The 18,925-nt window shown below is 48.8% G+C and overlaps 1 protein-coding gene across 1 annotated transcript; it reads right to left on the bottom strand.

Annotated features, from left to right (window-relative positions):
• Positions 1-3,183: 3,183 nt before the first annotated feature.
• On the bottom strand, positions 3,184-10,188 carry LOC129201542 (uncharacterized protein C12orf50 homolog). Its single transcript, XM_054812985.1, has 9 exons — positions 10,135-10,188; positions 9,386-9,509; positions 7,997-8,161; positions 6,756-6,833; positions 6,526-6,639; positions 5,792-5,911; positions 4,410-4,517; positions 4,078-4,281; positions 3,184-3,263 (listed from the first exon to the last, which is right to left on the bottom strand). The coding sequence occupies exons 1-9, from the start codon at positions 10,186-10,188 to the stop codon at positions 3,184-3,186; spliced, it is 1,047 nt and encodes a 348-aa protein (XP_054668960.1).
• Between the last annotated feature and the right edge of the window lie 8,737 nt (positions 10,189-18,925).

Raw genomic sequence — 18,925 nt, 5'->3', positions numbered from 1 at the left:
GGGGGCGGGGGAAGGTGTTTTAAGGTTTCGGGTTTATTTCTCATTACCCCACTGGGATTGGCTTGGTCCTAAATGAGGAGGGGAGTGACAGAGCAGCTTTGGTGGGCACCTGGCGTGCCGGCAGGGTCAACCCGCCACAGACGGGGCCAGGGCCGTGTACCGAGGCGGAGAGCCTGGGTAACAAGCAAGAGGAGGCAGCTGTCCTGACGGAGGCCAAATCGGGCACGGAGAGGTCCCCGCACCCAGCCTGGGGACAGGGCCTCCACGCCCCAGGCCCGCGGCACCCCGGCAAGCAGAAAAGACAGCCTGAGGAAAGGCTGCCCGGCCAGGGGAACGGCACCGCCACCGGCTAACGGCCGCCGCCGCGGCGCGCACCGGGCCACCACGCGGCCGCCTCAGCCCGGCGCCGAGCACAGCTGGGGCGGGGCGGCCCTGCCGCGGCGGGAGCCGCCGCTGTGGAAAGCGGAGCTGCCCCAGGCCCGCGGCCGGGCCCCGCCGGGCGGTGGAGCCAGCGCCTCGCTGAGGGCTGCTGGAGAGAGGCGACCGCCCCGCGCCCCGCCCCGCCCCGCCGTCCCCGGCGAGCGGTCGGCCGTCCGGCCGGGGCCATGAGCCGGCGGGGCGCGGTGCAGCGGAAGGTGCCGTGTCTGTTCGTGACCGAGGTGAAGGAGGAGCCGTCGGCCAAGCGGGAGCGCCAGGTGGCCGGGGCGGCACGGGGCCGGGCGGGAGGCGGGCGGGGCCGCAGTGCCGGCGGCGGGGCCGGGACAGGCAGCAGCACCGACCGTGCCAGGTCCGCCCGGCCCGGCCCGGGCCGGCTGCGGGGAGGGGGAGACCCAGGCGGCGGGAAGTGTCGCCGCAGGTCTGGAGCGAAAGGCACGGTAGAGGTTTCCGTAGGGCTCCCCCCTAGAAGGCGGGAAAGGAAGGTCGTTTGGGGGCCGTTTCAGCTCTGTCCCCCTCCTTTCCTGCCAGGTGCACCCAGGTGTTGGCCCTGAGGTTGCGTTTGCTTTTTCCAAGTGTAGGGAACAGCCAGGGCAAGGAACGAGGCCGCTCCAACATGACGGCCCTGGGAGCTTGTGAGCCTCGTGGGGGAAAAATAAGCTGCGCTCCCATTTTTCTTCTTTCTTTTCTTTCTTTTCTTTCAACAGTTTTATTTGGTGATCAGAGGAATATCGGACTTATGACAGAAGCATTCATCGGAGGCAGCAAGAGGTGCAATACTTAGCAAGGTGAAAGCAGTAAGTCATGGTGCCCAATCACAGTTATTTCTTGTTGTGATTGGGGTGGCATTCACCTGTCTGGCTGTGGGCCTGCGGGTCGTGTTTCCTGGTTTTAGTAGCAGCAGCAGCAGCAGGAGCAGCAGCTACTGCTGTGTGTCGGCTGGGTGACTTTCTCCCCTGGGTGTTTGGGTTCTGGATGGAAGAGCTGAAACGATTGCCAAAACGTCAGTAACTTCGTTGTTCAGCTCTGAGTACCAATGCCATCCTGATGGTGGTCATGTAAGGGGACCTCCCTGCACTAGGTTTTGGCTAGGATAGAGTTATTTTTCTGCACAGTGTGGGGCTGTGCTGTGGATTTGTGCTGAAAACAGTGTTGCTAATACTGGGATATTTTGGTTACTGCTGAGCAGTGCTCAGGCAGCGTCAAGGCCTTTTCTGCTTCTCACCCCCCCCCACCAGCGGGTAGCTGGGGGTGCACAAGAAGTTGGGAGGGGACACAGCCGGGACGGCTGACCCCAGCCGACTAAAGGGATATTGCATACCATAGGAGGTCATGCTCAGCATATAAGGGGCTTTGGGAAGAAGAAGAAGAAGAAGAAGAAGAAAGGGGGTAAACTCAGAGCGGTGGCATTTTTTTCTTCCCAAGTCACCGTTAACGCGTGATGGAGCCCTGCTTTCCTGGGGATGGCTGAACACCTGCCTGCCGATGGGAAGTGGTGAGCCATTTCCTTGTCTTGCTTTGCTTGCGCGTGTGGCTTTTGTTTTACCTATTAACGTGTCTTTATTTCAAGCCCCGAGTTTTCTCACTTTTTCTCTTCCGATTCTCTCCCCCATCCCACCGTGGAGGGCAGGTTTCTCGTGCTGACTAGAAGCCTTGTTTCACTTAGGTTTCACTTCTATTGTGTGCTCTATTGGATTACAGCTGTTGTGACTTCACCTGTCATTAAACATCTTGACCGCAAAGTGGTAGTTACCGTAAAGATAGTAGGTGTTTATAGGTTGGTTGCAGTGAAGGTGCCAGTCAAGGAACTACTCTGGTTCTAAAATGTCCGGTTGGTAGTTCTGCCTTGCACACTAGAACTTGTATAGTAAAGGGTGTGTAATTTCTTTGGGGAAGAGTAACAGAAGTGTGGAGGTTGGGAGGAAACGAGAAGATGCATTGCATTAAAAGACCTCTGAAACTGCAAAGTGAAAAAGTGCTAGTATTTATTCATCTCAGAAATTATGCCTTAAAACATCGTCTGCAAAAGTCATTTCAACAGTCAAATTTTCATAACAAATTAAACTTAGTGGATCTGTGATCACACAGAACGTATATTTTGTGTTTTCAATCAGTTTTGAAACATTGTCGTGTACTTCCTGCATCTTATTTTTGGAATTTGCAATTGTGTCCTCTTTGGATTTTCCGGCTGATAATTTCCGCATTTCAATTTCGATTGCTCTTGTAAGTCGAAGAACTGGCTTCATCTCTTTCTCCTGTCTATGTATCGCTCTCCTTTCCTGTTCACTTCCCTGTCTTCTTGGCTCTGTTGTCAAAATAGATAGGCAGAACATGTTGTGCATCACTTATTAGAGGGAAAGTCTATGCTCTGTTCAAAAGGTGTTAAGAATTAGACTTCCAACAGAAGACGCAAGATAGAGGTTCTAATCTCAGTTACCTGACTGGTTGTTTTAGACTTTGAGAACGTTTTAGGGTGTGGATTTCTTTTCCTCCAAGTTGGTGCATTGTAAGAGCCTGAAGTATATTTGTCTGTAGAAAAAAGACAAGCACTGTTTCTTAATTTCAGCTGCAATATAGGGAAAGACTCTCTTAGCCTGGTATGCGAATTAAATATTACATTAGCTGAAGTATCAATGCATACATTGGGTGACTCAGACACCACCTCTGAAATACAAGGTAGTATTAAATATAGATTTTGCCCCTAGAACTCTAAAGATCATCTGTAATCTCGCAGCGTTTCCATCAGGCTCACAGGATCTTCCAAAGGAGGCGGATTGTGCCACGGACGTCCTTGACTTGGACAAAGTGAATGTTCCTGTGTAGACAACCTGCCCAAAGGCATCAGTTGCTTTTAGATTAGACTACTCCACAATCCGGTCTCCTTTTTTGTCCCTGCTTGGGAAAGCGCTAGATGCAAGGCAGTGTTATGTTTTTGTACTAGGTGGTTGATTTTGCGTCAGAGTATGCTGCCCAATGACTGACTAGTTTTCTGTAAAACTCGGTTAGAAATCATTATTATGAATACTCTGGTTTTCTGTTAATTCCAGATTAATTCCATTAATTCAAAGTACTAATTCCACAATAGTCCTAATTTTTTCCTTTTGCACACAGCCTGTGAGTCTTACCATAGCTTTCGGTTTGGGTCCAAAATCTTCTATTTGCGTCAAGCTGATTCTTTTGTTTGGAGCATTTCCCAGCATACGGCTCAGGTACTGCTGAAAAGAAAGGTAGCGAAAGTGCTAATGGTGGTTTTTACGACAAAAATGGTGATCGCCTTTTTTTTTGGGGGGGGGGGGTTCTTTTTTTTTTCTTTAAACGCTATATCCTTTCTCAACCTGGAAATTTGATAAGATGTGTTCTTCGCATTGAGAATGTTCTCTCTGTAATCTCTATGAAAGAAAAAGAAAAACCCCACAACTATTCGCCCCTGAGACGAAGCGGTGATGCTGGGATTCCTTTTGCTTCACTTCATTTGTCTGAAAGTGGGGGTTACTGTGTCTGAAGGAGGCTCCTTTGATTGGCAATTAAGACAGGGAGGCACCTCTAGGTGGAGATTCAGCCCAGCTTAAGAGAGGTGACTGAAACGGGCAAGATGAAATCACTTTCTTAACATTTAAGGATCCTGTGTAAGCAGGAACCCACCTGTCGGTCCATTGCACTTTGGTTCTTGGGTGACGGTGGCAGTACGGTAGACTACATATGCTGATCTTCGAGGTTCTGAAGAACTGAAATAAGTGTCTCTTCTAGTTTCTCTCACTGGAGGAATAGCAGAAGCAGCTTCATCGTCCTTACTTTGACCCCTTTGTTGGCGACGTGGTTTTGCTTTGGGGTCTGGAGTGTGAATTCCTAAAAGAGAAGCAGCAAACTCAGACTGTCCCTATCTGACACTAAGAACAGAAATTAACTAGGTCCTGCCAAGTCATCTGTGAGTTGAGTAAACAAGAAGGAATAAGCCAACTGTTTTCTCAAAATACCTTTTCCTGTTCCTGTGTTATGGGACTTGCTTTCTCCCTCGGAAATCCATTGCTTCTCCTTTGCTTCTTTACCGGGATAGTTCTTTACCCGCTCCATGCGATTGGTTCCTGAGGGATTAAAATAGCGCATATTTACTTTTTGCAAAAGCAGGCACAATCTTCTCCTCCAAAAATGCTTTTTTGTTTGGTTGGGTTTTTTGGGAATTTTTTTTGGTTTTTGGTTTTGGTTTTTTTTTTTAAAGCAGATCTCCCACTTCATACACAGGTCTTCTTGGGCTGTACATGTTAAAAGTGCCGTTCCTCAGAAGGAAAGCGGAAGCGGTTATGGTTCCTCTAGAAGAGTTCACCGTTGCAAAATCTCGCAAGGAAACTCAAAAATTGACTATAAACACAAAGATGTTGGACTCGTTCAATGTCTTTGACTGCTTCTGGCTTAGAATGCTTCTCATTATGAATTTGCAAATCTTCATGAATACTGTATTTTGGGTTTACAGTTTAAAAGTACAAACATTGGCTTTAATCCACATACGCGTTTGTAATCACTGCGAATCAAAAGCTGCATGCAATTTATGTGCGTGTCACAGGGGGAACAAATCCTTTTCCAAAGTCAAAGTGTACCATCTAAATGGGAACCCAATGCAAAGGGACTCCAGAGCATAGGGTGACAACCCTGGTCTGTGTGTCGCTACAAGGTAACTCAGTTAGCAACAAACCAGGAACCTTAATTAGCATGGTCCTGCCTACCGGTGCTTATTTCTCACGTGCTGCACATGAGGCACGCTTTTCCTCTGGCTCGGCTGCATCGTCAGTTGAGCTACGTGTTGTCCTGCGAGCTGAACAACTGAAATGATGTGGCATGCAAACTAACTTCAGTTTATAACTTGATATAAGTTTAATCCTCAGGCACATCGGTGATACAGTTTACAGCATGGGCCCAGGCATGCTTGTAACAGCTGACCTGGCGTTGCTGACGTGGTGCCAAGGAGCATTGCAGCACTACCAGTGAACGGCCAAAGCTTCAACCTTGTCACATTGGCTTTAGCTCCGATGTCAACGTACCTAGTGGTAAGGGTATTCTACTGCGGACATGTCTGTTTTATAACTTCACAGAAGCAATTCTTTTCCAAAATTAAGCAGGAAAAATTCAATTGGAATCAGCATAGAGGATTTTTTTTTCCTAGAATGATGCTAACCCAAGCAGAATGGTAAAGAGTGGTTTTGATTGTTATAGGTAATGGTGCAGCGTGAGAAAGAGTCTCTAGAACATAACAAAGAAAGAATAACTCAGATCTAAAATGGTGAAGCTTAATGCGTGCACGTTCAGGTTTTTTTACTTAGCACATGATGTTCAGCAAAGAGAAGCTGATGCTAAAGTGTATTACCTCCGTTTTCAAAGGATCCACGATCTGTTCTGGGAATGGTCTCTGCTGGTACTGTCGTTCCTGAGCTCTCTCCTTCTCCTTTTGCATTCTTAAATGTTGTAGGAACTGTATCACCGTCGCCTGGAAGGGCAACAGAGAGAGTGGTTTAGCTGCTTGTGTGTAAGCCCAGGGAATGGCGCTGCCATTCTCTTCCTCCCTCAGTGATCCTATCTGACTGAATTTCTGGTATTTTCAAGATGCATGTCATTGTGGTACCAAAAACCTCAGAGAACTGTCTGGAAGAAATGCTTTGGGGAAACATCTCTATCCTTTTCTCTGAATGTATCTAATTCTAAAGACAGACCTATATTAGAACCTGTATTTGCCTGTTTGTTACTGATTTCCTTGTCGATAGTCTAAGTCTATCTCAATGAGGTGACATAAATCTTGGTCGTGAGGAAAAATTGTAGGGAAGACCACGTCTGTCGTGTGTCTCAGGAAAGTAGACATAGGCTTAATAGCCCATTTCTACCTTTTCCCTCGCCAGTGGACGCAGGTAGTCGCCACGTGTGTGACACTACCCATGTATATGGGGAAAAAGTAGTGAAGTCTGTTGACGCTCTTTGTAATACGCTATCCTTCATTGTCACTACATTAAAGAAGAGGGGAGGAGGGGCAAGCTATGGAGTAGTTTCTCCCTGTAACAGTAATTTAAAAAGTGGTAAACGATGTCCCAGAAGATGAAAAGCACTTGCCTGCCTGCAAGTCTCGCTCGGTAGCTTCCCAGGGTAGTAGCTCGTTTTCCCGAGGTGAAGACACAGTTTTTGTTGATTGGTGTTCCTGAGGGTACTGAATCCCGTAATACTCTCCTAAACATACCCCCAGGGGAGGAAAAAACCCAATGTTTACTGTATCGGCAGTATTGCTGTTTAGGAAAGAGTGACTATATTGCTGTTTAGGAAAGAGTGACTGATTTCCTACTTACCAGATTGATAGCATATTTCCTTTATTGCTCTTTCCTCTTCAAGGTCTGCAGCAGTCTGAGGCACCCAGTCAGGAGCACCTGTAGGCAGTATTTTTAAAAGGTTACGCGGTATCTATACAAAGACCTTCAACAATTCTTAATGGTCAAAAACCAACGTGAGTTTCATTGTGGTCAGGGTTTGTTTTTTTCTGACGGCAACCTCTGATTCTGGACAGAAAAATGATTCCTGAATAGCAGGAGTTTCCAGCTGCAGTGGAATTGCAGTTCCAACACGTATACAACAAGCTCTGCCCAAAGTTCCTCTGCTGCAATGTCTGCCGGCAGAGCTGGTGAAGGGAGTGCTCCTTGTCTGTCTCAGTTAAGGCCGCTAAGATCAGCAAAGCCCTCCTTTTTATACTGTTTAAATTGAGGTGGCTTACTCGGACTGAAACCGAGTTAGGAAGCGCTAACAGGCAGCCCCGAAGGGCAGGGGGAAAGTGAAAAGCAGCTTGGGGCGGCCTGAGAACTAGCACAGGAATTTGCGGAGTGCACGCATGAGAGCAGGTCGGTCTCTCGCTTTCACCCCCTGGGACTGCACGGTTCATTCCTTCCCAAGGAGTCTCTCAGTCAACGGTTTAACTACATTTCAAAACCTAAATAAAATCTAATATAGCAATAAATGTATACACATACACACTCGGTTAAACTAATGAAGAGTTTTGAGGGGATTCTCTTTGCTAGATTGAAGAATATCTTTCTGTAGTAAAATGAGACCGCCTACAGAGTTTAGGAAATCAGTGAAACAAGGCTTCTAGTCAGCATGAGAAACCTGCCCTCCATGGTGGGATGGGGGAGAGAATCGGCAGAGAAAAAGTGAGAAAACTCGTGGCTTGAAAGAAAGACAGTTTAATAGGTAAATACTTTGAGCAAAGTATTTAAGGGGAAGTCACACAGCTACCTTTTGTAAACCAACCTGTGACTTCACCTTCAGTGAGGAGAGTGTACAGCCCCTGTTCAAAAGTTTGTTTCCCAGAGAAGAAGTACCACCTCCTGAACTTGTCATTTTGTCCCCAAATTTTGAGAAATTTTGAAGAGTGACTACCAGTTCCAATAGTTTGGAGATTATGTCAAAAACCCGTCAAGACCTCTTTTCTCAAAAGAGGATGGTTTGATGGTTATGCTAATAAACGAGTTGCAAAGTGCATTGCGAGAGTGGAAAACCCCCTTCTACCCCCCGGTAAACGAAAGAAAAAATTGTTTACCGTTCTCCTCCTCTTCATCATCGTCCTCATCGTCGTCTTCATCGTTGAGGTGTATAGTCAGTGGAGGGTGAATTGGTCGTAAAATATTCTTTTGATTTCTGAGTGACTCTTGACCATGGGCTGGGTGCGGAATCCCTTCTTGGACACCTTGTTGCAATGGGGCATCTGCAGGAAAGAACATTACATTCATTTTGTTAGGAGGGAACTGGAAGATCAAATCCAGGTTCAGGCCAGCAGGTATCTTCTTGAAATCATTGCCATACTGAAGGAGTCATTAAATAGACGGATTGTGCCTTTTCCGAAAAATCTTCTGCTGAGGTCGGCAAAAGAGCGTCTTCCAAGTACAGAAAGTCTGAAAAAGCAGGCAGATATTTACACTATGGGACAACATGGGATTAGTAATACGGGGGCTGAAGTGAGTCAATGAGTTTAGAACCCCACCTGTGAAAATATTTTAAGCATGCTGAATAATAGGCAGGCCATGGCATCGATTTTGAAGAGTTTAGCAACGCTAAGCACAGGAGTACCAATTTTTAGCTTGTCGACAATTTTTTCTCTCAAAATCTTCTGAACCACAACTCTCTCTACTAAGTGCAAAGTGTAGATTTTGAGAAGGAATATGAAGTTCATGACATTAATTTACACTCAACCAGATTCTTGTGCATCTCTTGCTTGCCTATGAGCAGCATGTGTATCATGTTAAAGGCATTTTAGTAGCACACCTGCAGACCAGATTTGTTGTATCTCGTGCAAGAGAAATTAAGATACAACACTTAACTTGGTAGAGCCTTTATTTATTCATTTCATTAGTAATGTATTTATTGATTTAATTTATTAATTTATTCCAAACGACAAACTGGAAATACATCTGCACACACAGCACTGTAATCTGATGTTGTCTCTACAAGGGGTGTCTCATCCATATAACATGTTGTGCTCTATCAACAGATACTGCTGCTGGTGGCCCTAACAACCTCCTCCCTCCAACCACACACGCTGCTTTTCATTTCTCTTAAGTGCTTACCTGCCCACTAACCATTTTCACTCCTGGAGAGATTTCATCTAGCAAATACCCAAGGAAGGCAACATTTTTACTCCATGGATCTTAGCAACCTAAACTGCCTTTTGTGACTTCACCTTTCATGTCACCGATAGTTACAAAGATTCGTAAGCAGACAGCTAAAAAAAGTCATATGGCAACCCTATTCAAATGCCAATCCAATTCCTTTCTTTGCCTTCAACTTGCCGGCATAGCGGATCATACCTGATTGATTTGCCATGGTACATTTCTTCACCTGCACGTACGCTACGTAAGCGCTGGAAGGACGTTTTTGTGCACTTACTTAAGAGCTCTACTGGACAAACGGCTGAGAAAATATTTTTACTCACTGTTACTCGGCGGCAAAAAAAGTCCATTTATGCTGCGAGGTTTGCTGTGATGGAAGGCGCAACTGATCCTCAAGCAGCCTGATGGTTGTTTTTCCCAGAAACAGGGGATGTTGCTGTACTTCTGCTGCAGGAGAAAAGAGGTTTCAGATACTGTCAGTACAGCAATAAAACGGGACTAAATGGATTCATATACAGCGTACTGCTGTGAACATATGACTAAGATTCTGTGGGACCACGCGCTGCTACTTTCGAACATGTAAAGTTATCTTAAGCTCCAGGTAACTCTAAAGTTACCTTGAGCTAGGGCAAGGGAGCTTTCGTGATGTCTGTAGATGAGAATAGGAGCAAAGCAGTCTCCTTACTGTACTGCAGTGCGTGCAGTATCGTGGGTTACCGGCGGTTTCTTAATGAGTTTCTATGTCATTTTTTAAAGGACATCAAAGTCACACTTGAAAATAGTTGAATACGTGACGGGAAGTTCCACCCAGTTCCAGACGTTAGCAGCTGGGTCTCAGAGCAGCATCTCCAAAACATGCCACTTCTGGACTGTCGTCGGGACAGCTGGGTGTTTAGATGATCGTGAGCTCTTCTCACTGCTTCTGAAAATCAGCTGTTTGATCTACAGATGGGGCCAGGACCCACGCAGAGTGGCATAGCGACGTCTAACTTTACGTAACCACCCTCCCTTTCAAGACGGATATGTCAGGAGAATCAAGGGTACAAACCACTCTACAATCTACAGCATTTACCTGTGCGTAGGGGGAACAAACATGGAAAGAGCGTTCATTCCCAGCTGCGGCCATTTCCAGCTCTCGGGCTTCTCCTCCACTCTCCTACTGCTGGCAGAACATACACGAAAAAGTTAGAGCTCTCAACATTCAGGCAACTTGTAATCGTGTCCTGAAAGCAGTAGTTCTCTTTCCAAACCTGGACCTTCAGACCTTTTTGGAAACAAAACTCCAACAGATGGCGAAAGACGCTGGAACGGAGGAGCTGCTACCTTCTCCGGGCTTGCTGAACGGACGAAGGCAGTTGCTAGCCGGTATAGAATGTTACGTTACGAAAGCTCCCAACTGCTCCTCCAGCTCGTGACATCAGCATGATGGTGCTATGTGGCCTGTCCAGCTTGAACACCTTCCTCTCTCTCCCTTGCTTCAGAGTAGAGTACGGAAAATCGGACCGTTTCAAAGGGTCTCCCCTTCTGGTGTTTCTTTAACGTAAACCGGAACAAACCCATTTGGCAGGGCTACAAGAATACCCAACTTCTTGCTTATCCTTATCCTTTGACTAGGTTTTCAACCAAAATCCTGTTGGCCCATGTTTTTCTTGCAGCACCTCTTTCTTTGGATGGAGAAACTTGCTGCTTCGTGTTAGTACACTGCTAGCTGTTAACGGCTGACGTTGTTGGGGTTCATTGCTTTTTCTTGCTTCCATGATGTCCAGTGCCACAGCTAAAGCAGAAAGAAGAGCGTACACTTGTGTCCCTAATTAAGACCTCTGTTCTCGCTCCCGTCCGAGGCTGCCTCTGAACAGACAATATCTAGGCGGGGAAAGGAAGTTTCAGTCCTGGAAAACGGTCAGGCAGGCTGTGATCCCCAGGACAGGGGGTCACAGTTCCCACACTGAGTGACATCAGTGACTTGGAGCTGAACACTTCCGGTGCCAGAGACTCCACGGGCACAAATGGTACGAGGCTGGCTCAGCGGTGGTTATGCCCAAGCTGGGGGAGAAGCACGGAGACATTGAAATGACTGGAAGTCTTCAGGTCTCTCGAGGAGCCGATCAATTTGTTTGTGACTCAGGTATCAGGAGATGGCCCGAAGAGCTGTGAAGCGAGAAACGATGTGAGTGAAGGGGCTCCCACAGGTCCGTAAGCCCTACAGCTGACTGGGGCACACAGGGGAAGGAACATGCCGGAAAGCAGGCGAGGGCCATGAATAATGAACTGCCAGCGGGCAGGAGCAGCCCGAGTAAGAAAGTGTTAACGCTGCCAAGAGCTATCCAAACAGGGGCTCTTCTTAGCTGTGTAGCTGTGCCTCAGTGAGGCACAGAAGAAGGCACAGTCAGGAGGAACTCATTCTGTCCCGGCTTTGCACGGCCCGGGTTTGGTAGCGGGGATCCAGAGGGGTGGCTTCTGTGAGAAGCTGCTAGAAGCTGCCCCCATGTCCACTACAGCAAATGCCAGCTGGCTCCGAGAGAGACTCACTGCTGGCCAAGGCCGAGCCCATCAGCGACGGTGGTAGCACCTCTGTGAGAACTTTGTTAAGGAGGGGAGAGGGCTGCTGGGCAACGGCAGCCAGAGAGAGGAGTGAGAATGTGTGAGGGGAACAACTCTGCAGGCACCGAGGTCAGTGAGGAAGGAGGGGGAGGAGGTGGTCCGGGCACTGGGGCAGAGATTTCCCTGCAGCCCATGGAGAGGACCACGGTGAGGCAGGCTGTCCCCCCACAGCCCATGGAGGTTGTTGGTGGAGCAGACATCCACCTGCAGCCCGTGGAGGACCCTGTGCCGGAGAAGGTGGATGCCCAAAGGCAGCTGTGACCCCGTGGAGAGCCCGTGCTCTCTTATGGGTCAGCATTAAAGGGAGGGCTGGGACAGGGGACATTATAGCTGGGGTCTGCTACAGGCCACCCGACCAGGAAGACTGAGCGGATGAGGCCCTCTATAGACAGGTAGGAGCAGAAATGGATTTCTGAGGAGCCAAGAAATTCCCCTAAGACAGGAACAGGCAAAGGTATTTTGAGAAAACAGTTGGCTGATTCCTTTTTCTTTACTAAACTGTTAGATGATTTAGACGTGAAGCTCAAGGGCAGCCTTGGCGGCAGTGACCAGGAGAGGGTGGAGGTCAAGATCCTCAGGGCAGTGAGGAGGGCGCACAGCAAGCTCCCTACCCTGGACTTCAGGAGAGCAGACTTTGGTCTCTTCAGGGACCTGCTTGGTAGCGTACCATGGGATAAAGCCCTGGAAGGAAGAGGGGCCCAAGAAAGCTGCTTAGCATTCAAGGATCACCTCTTCCAAGCTCAGGAGCGATGCATCCCAACAAAGAGGAAGTCAGGCAAAAACACCAGGAGGCCTGCATGGCTGAACAAGGAGCTCTGGGCCATCCAGAGGGACCTTGACAGGCTTGAGAGGTGGGGCCGTGCAAACCACGTGAAGTTTCACAAGGCCAAGGGCAAGGTCCCGCACATGGGTTGGGGTGATCCCAAGCACAGCTGCAGGCTGGGCAGTGGAGAATGGATTGAGAGCAGCCCTGAGGAGAAGGACTTGGGGGTGTTGATCGATGAGAAGCTCAACAAGAGCCGGCGATGCGCGCTTGCGGCCCAGAAAGCCAACCGTATCCTGGGCTGCATCAAAAGAAGTGTGACCAGCAGGTCGAGGGAGGGGATTCTGCCCCTCTACTCCGCTCTTGTGAGACCCCACCTGGAGGACTGCATCCAGCTCTGGGGGCCCCAACATTAGAAGGACATGGAGCTGTTGGAGCGAGTCCAGAGGAGGGCCACAAAGCTGGTCAGAGGGCTGGAGCCCCTCTCCTATGAAGACCAGCTGGGAGAGGTGGGGTTGTTCAGCCTGGAGAAGAGAAGGCTCTGGGGAGACCTTAGAGCAGCCTTCCAGTACCTGAAGGGGGCCTACAGGAAAGCTGGAGAGGGACTGTTTACAAGGGCATGTACTGACAGGGCGACGGCTAAAGGGTTTAAACTGCAGGAGGGTAGACTTAGATTAGATATGAGAAAGAAATTCTTCACTGTGAGGGTGGTGAGGCACTGGAACAGGTTGCCCAGAGAAGCTGTGGATGCCCCCTCCCTGGAAGTGTTCAAGGCCAGGTTGGATGGGCCTTTGGGCAACGTGGTCTAGTGGAGGGTGTCCCTGCCCATGGCAGGGGGCTTGGAACTAGGTGATCTTCCAACCCAAAGCAAGCTGTGATTCTATGCCTGTCTCCTGTGGAAGGGACCCCACGCTGGAGCAGGGGAAGAGCGTGAAGAGGAAGGGGCGGCAGAGAGAACATGGGATGAACTGAGCGCAACCCCGACTCCCCGTCCCCCTGTACCGCTCGCGGGGAGGAGGTAGAGCAAAAGCAGGTGAGAACTTGAGCCTGGGCGGAAGGGGGGGGCGGGGGAAGGTGTTTTAAGGTTTCGGGTTTATTTCTCATTACCCCACTGGGATTGGCTTGGTCCTAAATGAGGAGGGGAGTGACAGAGCAGCTTTGGTGGGCACCTGGCGTGCCGGCAGGGTCAACCCGCCACAGACGGGGCCAGGGCCGTGTACCGAGGCGGAGAGCCTGGGTAACAAGCAAGAGGAGGCAGCTGTCCTGACGGAGGCCAAATCGGGCACGGAGAGGTCCCCGCACCCAGCCTGGGGACAGGGCCTCCACGCCCCAGGCCCGCGGCACCCCGGCAAGCAGAAAAGACAGCCTGAGGAAAGGCTGCCCGGCCAGGGGAACGGCACCGCCACCGGCTAACGGCCGCCGCCGCGGCGCGCACCGGGCCACCACGCGGCCGCCTCAGCCCGGCGCCGAGCACAGCTGGGGCGGGGCGGCCCTGCCGCGGCGGGAGCCGCCGCTGTGGAAAGCGGAGCTGCCCCAGGCCCGCGGCCGGGCCCCGCCGGGCGGTGGAGCCAGCGCCTCGCTGAGGGCTGCTGGAGAGAGGCGACCGCCCCGCGCCCCGCCCCGCCCCGCCGTCCCCGGCGAGCGGTCGGCCGTCCGGCCGGGGCCATGAGCCGGCGGGGCGCGGTGCAGCGGAAGGTGCCGTGTCTGTTCGTGACCGAGGTGAAGGAGGAGCCGTCGGCCAAGCGGGAGCGCCAGGTGGCCGGGGCGGCACGGGGCCGGGCGGGAGGCGGGCGGGGCCGCAGTGCCGGCGGCGGGGCCGGGACAGGCAGCAGCACCGACCGTGCCAGGTCCGCCCGGCCCGGCCCGGGCCGGCTGCGGGGAGGGGGAGACCCAGGCGGCGGGAAGTGTCGCCGCAGGTCTGGAGCGAAAGGCACGGTAGAGGTTTCCGTAGGGCTCCCCCCTAGAAGGCGGGAAAGGAAGGTCGTTTGGGGGCCGTTTCAGCTCTGTCCCCCTCCTTTCCTGCCAGGTGCACCCAGGTGTTGGCCCTGAGGTTGCGTTTGCTTTTTCCAAGTGTAGGGAACAGCCAGGGCAAGGAACGAGGCCGCTCCAACATGACGGCCCTGGGAGCTTGTGAGCCTCGTGGGGGAAAAATAAGCTGCGCTCCCATTTTTCTTCTTTCTTTTCTTTCTTTTCTTTCAACAGTTTTATTTGGTGATCAGAGGAATATCGGACTTATGACAGAAGCATTCATCGGAGGCAGCAAGAGGTGCAATACTTAGCAAGGTGAAAGCAGTAAGTCATGGTGCCCAATCACAGTTATTTCTTGTTGTGATTGGGGTGGCATTCACCTGTCTGGCTGTGGGCCTGCGGGTCGTGTTTCCCGGTTTTAGTAGCAGCAGCAGCAGCAGGAGCAGCAGCTACTGCTGTGTGTCGGCTGGGTGACTTTCTCCCCTGGGTGTTTGGGTTCTGGATGGAAGAGCTGAAACGATTGCCAAAACGTCAGTAACTTCGTTGTTCAGCTCTGAGTACCAATGCCATCCTGATGGTGGTCATGTAAGGGGACCTCCCTGCACTAGGTTTTGGCTAGGATAGAGTTATTTTTCTGCACAGTGTGGGGCTGTGCTGTGGATTTGTGCTGAAAACAGTGTTGCTAATACTGGGATATTTTGGTTACTGCTGAGCAGTGCTCAGGCAGCGTCAAGGCCTTTTCTGCTTCTCACCCCCCCCCACCAGCGGGTAGCTGGGGGTGCACAAGAAGTTGGGAGGGGACACAGCCGGGACGGCTGACCCCAGCCGACTAAAGGGATATTGCATACCATAGGAGGTCATGCTCAGCATATAAGGGGCTTTGGGAAGAAGAAGAAGAAGAAGAAGAAGAAAGGGGGTAAACTCAGAGCGGTGGCATTTTTTTCTTCCCAAGTCACCGTTAACGCGTGATGGAGCCCTGCTTTCCTGGGGATGGCTGAACACCTGCCTGCCGATGGGAAGTGGTGAGCCATTTCCTTGTCTTGCTTTGCTTGCGCGTGTGGCTTTTGTTTTACCTATTAACGTGTCTTTATTTCAAGCCCCGAGTTTTTCTCACTTTTTCTCTTCCGATTCTCTCCCCCATCCCACCGTGGAGGGCAGGTTTCTCGTGCTGACTAGAAGCCTTGTTTCACTTAGGTTTCACTTCTATTGTGTGCTCTATTGGATTACAGCTGTTGTGACTTCACCTGTCATTAAACATCTTGACCGCAAAGTGGTAGTTACCGTAAAGATAGTAGGTGTTTATAGGTTGGTTGCAGTGAAGGTGCCAGTCAAGGAACTACTCTGGTTCTAAAATGTCCGGTTGGTAGTTCTGCCTTGCACACTAGAACTTGTATAGTAAAGGGTGTGTAATTTCTTTGGGGAAGAGTAACAGAAGTGTGGAGGTTGGGAGGAAACGAGAAGATGCATTGCATTAAAAGACCTCTGAAACTGCAAAGTGAAAAAGTGCTAGTATTTATTCATCTCAGAAATTATGCCTTAAAACATCGTCTGCAAAAGTCATTTCAACAGTCAAATTTTCATAACAAATTAAACTTAGTGGATCTGTGATCACACAGAACGTATATTTTGTGTTTTCAATCAGTTTTGAAACATTGTCGTGTACTTCCTGCATCTTATTTTTGGAATTTGCAATTGTGTCCTCTTTGGATTTTCCGGCTGATAATTTCCGCATTTCAATTTCGATTGCTCTTGTAAGTCGAAGAACTGGCTTCATCTCTTTCTCCTGTCTATGTATCGCTCTCCTTTCCTGTTCACTTCCCTGTCTTCTTGGCTCTGTTGTCAAAATAGATAGGCAGAACATGTTGTGCATCACTTATTAGAGGGAAAGTCTATGCTCTGTTCAAAAGGTGTTAAGAATTAGACTTCCAACAGAAGACGCAAGATAGAGGTTCTAATCTCAGTTACCTGACTGGTTGTTTTAGACTTTGAGAACGTTTTAGGGTGTGGATTTCTTTCCTCCAAGTTGGTGCATTGTAAGAGCCTGAAGTATATTTGTCTGTAGAAAAAAGACAAGCACTGTTTCTTAATTTCAGCTGCAATATAGGGAAAGACTCTCTTAGCCTGGTATGCGAATTAAATATTACATTAGCTGAAGTATCAATGCATACATTGGGTGACTCAGACACCACCTCTGAAATACAAGGTAGTATTAAATATAGATTTTGCCCCTAGAACTCTAAAGATCATCTGTAATCTCGCAGCGTTTCCATCAGGCTCACAGGATCTTCCAAAGGAGGCGGATTGTGCCACGGACGTCCTTGACTTGGACAAAGTGAATGTTCCTGTGTAGACAACCTGCCCAAAGGCATCAGTTGCTTTTAGATTAGACTACTCCACAATCCGGTCTCCTTTTTTGTCCCTGCTTGGGAAAGCGCTAGATGCAAGGCAGTGTTATGTTTTTGTACTAGGTGGTTGATTTTGCGTCAGAGTATGCTGCCCAATGACTGACTAGTTTTCTGTAAAACTCGGTTAGAAATCATTATTATGAATACTCTGGTTTTCTGTTAATTCCAGATTAATTCCATTAATTCAAAGTACTAATTCCACAATAGTCCTAATTTTTTCCTTTTGCACACAGCCTGTGAGTCTTACCATAGCTTTCGGTTTGGGTCCAAAATCTTCTATTTGCGTCAAGCTGATTCTTTTGTTTGGAGCATTTCCCAGCATACGGCTCAGGTACTGCTGAAAAGAAAGGTAGCGAAAGTGCTAATGGTGGTTTTTTACGACAAAAATGGTGATCGCCTTTTTTTTTGGGGGGGGGGGGGTTCTTTTTTTTTCTTTTTAAACGCTATATCCTTTCTCAACCTGGAAATTTGATAAGATGTGTTCTTCGCATTGAGAATGTTCTCTCTGTAATCTCTATGAAAGAAAAAGAAAAACCCCACAACTATTCGCCCCTGAGACGAAGCGGTGATGCTGGGATTCCTTTTGCTTCACTTCATTTGTCTGAAAGTGGGGGTTACTGTGTCTGAAGGAGGCTCCTTTGATTGCAATTAAGACAGGGAGGCACCTCTAGGTGGAGATTCAGCCCAGCTTAAGAGAGGTGACTGAAACGGGCAAGATGAAATCACTTTCTTAACATTTAAGGATCCTGTGTAAGCAGGAACCCACCTGTCGGTCCATTGCACTTTGGTTCTTGGGTGACGGTGGCAGTACGGTAGACTACATATGCTGATCTTCGAGGTTGAAGAACTGAAATAAGTGTCTCTTCTAGTTTCTCTCACTGGAGGAATAGCAGAAGCAGCTTCATCGTCCTTACTTTGACCCCTTTGTTGGCGACGTGGTTTTGCTTTGGGGTCTGGAGTGTGAATTCCTAAAAGAGAAGCAGCAAACTCAGACTGTCCCTATCTGACACTAAGAACAGAAATTAACTAGGTCCTGCCAAGTCATCTGTGAGTTGAGTAAACAAGAAGGAATAAGCCAACTGTTTTCTCAAAATACCTTTTCCTGTTCCTGTGTTATGGGACTTGCTTTCTCCCTCGGAAATCCATTGCTTCTCCTTTGCTTCTTTACCGGGATAGTTCTTTACCCGCTCCATGCGATTGGTTCCTGAGGGATTTAAATAGCGCATATTTACTTTTTGCAAAAGCAGGGCACAATCTTCTCCTCCAAAAATGCTTTTTTTTTTGGTTGGTTTTTTTGGAATTTTTTTTGGTTTTTGGTTTTGGTTTTTTTTTTTTAAAGCAGATCTCCCACTTCATACACAGGTCTTCTTGGGCTGTACATGTTAAAAGTGCCGTTCCTCAGAAGGAAAGCGGAAGCGGTTATGTTCCTCTAGAAGAGTTCACCGTTGCAAAATCTCGCAAGGAAACTCAAAAATTGACTATAAACACAAAGATGTTGGACTCGTTCAATGTCTTTGACTGCTTCTGCTTAGAATGCTTCTCATTATGAATTTGCAAATCTTCATGAATACTGTATTTTGGGTTTACAGTTTAAAAGTACAAACATTGGCTTTAAATCCACATACGCGTTTGTAATCACTGCGAATCAAAAGCTGCATGCAATTTATGTGCGTGTCACAGGGGGAACAAATCCTTTTCCAAAGTCAAAGTGTACCATCTAAATGGGAACCCAATGCAAAGGGACTCCAGAGCATAGGGTGACAACCCTGGTCTGTGTGTCGCTACAAGGTAACTCAGTTAGCAACAAACCAGAAACCTTAATTAGCATGGTCCTGCCTACCGGTGGTTGCTTATTTCTCACGTGCTGCACATGAGGCACGCTTTTCCTCTGGCTCGGCTGCATCGTCAGTTGAGCTACGTGTTGTCCTGCGAGCTGAACAACTGAAATGATGTGGCATGCAAACTAACTTCAGTTTATAACTTGATATAAGTTTAATCCTCAGGCACATCGGTGATACAGTTTTACAGCATGGCCCAGGCATGCTTGTAACAGCTGACCTGGCGTTGCTGACGTGGTGCCAAGGAGCATTGCAGCACTACCAGTGAACGGCCAAAGCTTCATCCTT

The sequence above is a fragment of the Grus americana genome, chromosome 1 (genome assembly GCF_028858705.1).
Source record: "Grus americana isolate bGruAme1 chromosome 1, bGruAme1.mat, whole genome shotgun sequence".
Taxonomy (NCBI): Eukaryota; Metazoa; Chordata; class Aves; order Gruiformes; family Gruidae; genus Grus; species Grus americana.
Note: the sequence above shows the minus strand (reverse complement) of the source record. Positions and strands in the feature narration are given on the sequence as shown.